Here is a 2,765-nt window from a genome sequence, read left to right as displayed (position 1 = left end):
AAAATCCGGACATATTTCTCCACTCGGCGTACCCGGCGAGTCATGGGAGGGAAACGTTCGGTACCTTGGAGGTCGCGGGGTTGTCACCGGGTCCCCGGAGAGTGGTAGGGGAATTCGCGAGACCGATGAGGAATCCGCTGGCGGGCCCCGCCTTGGGACCGACCTTGGTGGTGGAGGACGACCTATCTAAACTAATGCCACGGCTTCCTCGGCAGTAGCTGTGGCCTGTCCACCGCGCGAGGCCTGCCACCCGTATCTCTTGGCGCCTCCGGGCCTCACCAGGTCGATTCTCTCCGACTCGGGGCGCTGGGATCACCAGACCGCTGGCCCTTGCCGGAGAACCTCCTCGGTCGGAACGCTCCACCCGGTTGGGAGATTCTCATTTGGTCCATGTACCGCTTTCCGGGTGGGCGTCCTCCCGGTGACCTCGCCGAATTCCCCCCGTGGGACGAGGAAACTCACTCCCCGGATGTTTTGGGAAGTCAGGGCCCCTGCCTCGACCTCCTCACGTCCCTCCCCGCGCTCGATCCTGCGGGTGCCGAGGGGTCCTGGAGCGGAACGGCACCTATACTAGTCTCCTCACTCCATCCTTAGAGTTTTCCGGAGATCCCGTATCATCTATTGCGGTCGTGGTCTTGGGACGGACGAAAATCTGTCACAGGGCAGACTGATGAACACTCTGACAGGAGTATCCGAAGAGGTCGATAAGGAGCTAGTCCTACTTAGGACGAAGAACGCGCCCAACGCGAAGACTGAAAAAGAGCGCGGAGATGCCTACGGGATGGACGGACACACGCCGACGGAGGAGCCGACGAAGACCTACGCGGAGAAGGTGATCCAAACGGATATGGCCTTCACCTGGAGCCCGACCAAAGACTGAGGCAGAAAGAAGCCGCCCAAGCCCACGGGCGGCCATACGGAAAGCCGATCCGATGATACGGTGACTACCGGGCCACCCATTGTCGCCCCCGAGGCCTCAAGAAATACCGAGGCAGAAGAGGAATTCGACACGGTGGACAACGAAGAAGAAGGAAGGTGGGAAAAGGCGGAGGGGAAAAAGAAGAAACGGAAGACGAAGAAGAAGAGGCAGAGGCAGAACGAGAAGAAAGCCGACGGCAGGGATACTGGTGACCGAGGGACCGCCGCCACGGGGGGATGGGGAGAGGGAAATCTTGAAGCCAACCCCATACCAAAATCTAAACCCAAGGCGAGAGGTAGGGTCAGACTAGAGGCTGTCCTAATTGTGACAGGCGGCAAGGTGAGCGAGGACGAAACAAGAAAGAGCTACGCTGCAATCCTGAAGAGGATCAGGGCGGCCGTATATCCAGAGGATACCGGTAACGCGGCAGCTCAATGCGCTGCACGGTACGCGGTGACCTCTTAGTAGAGCTAGAGCCGAAAGCCGACGACGAGGTAGTGGCTAGAGTCAGGGAAGCCCTAGCCAAAGCAGCGGGAGAGGACATAGAGGTCAAAAGGAGGACGCCGAGAACGATGGTGGAAATCCTGGAATGACCTGGACGAGGAAGTAGACGCAGACGAGGTCAGCACAACCTTGGCCGCGGTCGCTAAAATTAAAAAAGACAAGATCAAAGTCCTGAACCTCAGGAAGGGGTACGGTGGCGTACAAAGGGCCGTGGCCACAATGCCAGCCAGGGAGGCTAAAACGCTATTGGAGGGAGGCAGGATCCGGGTCGGACTCGTTAACTGCCGGATAAGAAACAGGGAGGAGGTGACCCGCTGTTTCAGATGCCTGGAACCGGGACATGTTGCTAAAGTATGCAATGGCCCTGACAGATCAACGAGCTGCCGCAGGTGTGGTGAGCGAGACCACCTACAAAAGAACTGCGTAGCGAAACCGAGGTGCCCCTTATGTACGGACAGAGGGACCGACGCGGGCCACGTGATGGGTTCGACCAGGTGTGATGCCAGGAGGAGAGCAATCACAACCCTAAGAAATGGCTAAGAGGATACTCCAGATCAATCTAAACCCGTGCCGCGTGGCGCAGGCGCTGGCTATGCAAAAGGCCTGCGAGATGCAAGCGGACGCCGTTGCGATCTGCGAGCAAAATGCGAATGAGAAACGTGGGGGCTGGTATTCTGACTTGAACGGAAAGGCAGCCATAGTAGTTCCACCAGCAAGCGAGTTTATGGTGGACGAGGTTGGCCCAGAGAGAACGGGGTACGTGTGGGTGCGCTCCGGCAGTAGGAGACTTTACTCGTGCTATATATCGCCCAACGCGGACTGGACAGAGTTTCGAGACTTCCTGGAGAGTCTTGAGGGGAGCCTGGAAGATTGGAGAGGAAGAAACACCATTGTCTGCGGAGACTTCAACGCCAAGTCACCGGATTGGGGAGCGACGAGAGAAGACAGGAGGGGAGCGGCTTTGTCAGAGATTGTCAGCCGACTTGATTGGGCTGTCACAAATAGGGGCGACTACCCAACCTTCCAGAGGGGCGTGTCGGAGTCAATACTGGACCTCACCTTCGTGTCAGCCGCGATGGCCACGAAAATAAACGGGTGGAGCGTCCTAGAGGACGAAACCCTGGGTGACCATCTTTATGTGGCATTCTGGGTCGACGGGCCCACCTTCGCGGTCACCAGGAAGCGCCGGGAAGGGGGCTGGGCAATAAAGATGTGGAATAAGGAGGCATTCTCTGACATCATTCGGGGGGCAAGCGTGGTGCCCGACTCGGGCACTATCGAGACTTCAATGGGGAGAATGATGGAAACGGTGACCGCAGCCTTGGACCTGACGGCGCCATAG

At 58.1% G+C, this 2,765-nt stretch overlaps 1 protein-coding gene across 1 annotated transcript; it reads left to right on the top strand.

Moving 5' to 3' along the window:
• The first annotated feature begins 1,955 nt into the window (after positions 1 to 1,955).
• Positions 1,956 to 2,765, top strand: LOC105702562. The gene has a single exon (XM_012430214.1). The coding sequence runs from the start codon at positions 1,956 to 1,958 to the stop codon at positions 2,763 to 2,765; it is 810 nt and encodes a 269-aa protein (XP_012285637.1).

The sequence above is a fragment of the Orussus abietinus genome, unplaced genomic scaffold (genome assembly GCF_000612105.2).
Source record: "Orussus abietinus isolate OABI.00-Male unplaced genomic scaffold, Oabi_2.0 scaffold857, whole genome shotgun sequence".
Classification (NCBI taxonomy): domain Eukaryota; kingdom Metazoa; phylum Arthropoda; class Insecta; order Hymenoptera; family Orussidae; genus Orussus; species Orussus abietinus.
Note: the sequence above shows the minus strand (reverse complement) of the source record. Positions and strands in the feature narration are given on the sequence as shown.

Coding starts and splice junctions, on each gene's coding strand:
- LOC105702562 (XM_012430214.1), top strand. CDS start 1,956: ATGGCTAAGAGGATACTCCAGATCAATCTAAACCCGTGCCGCGTGGCG.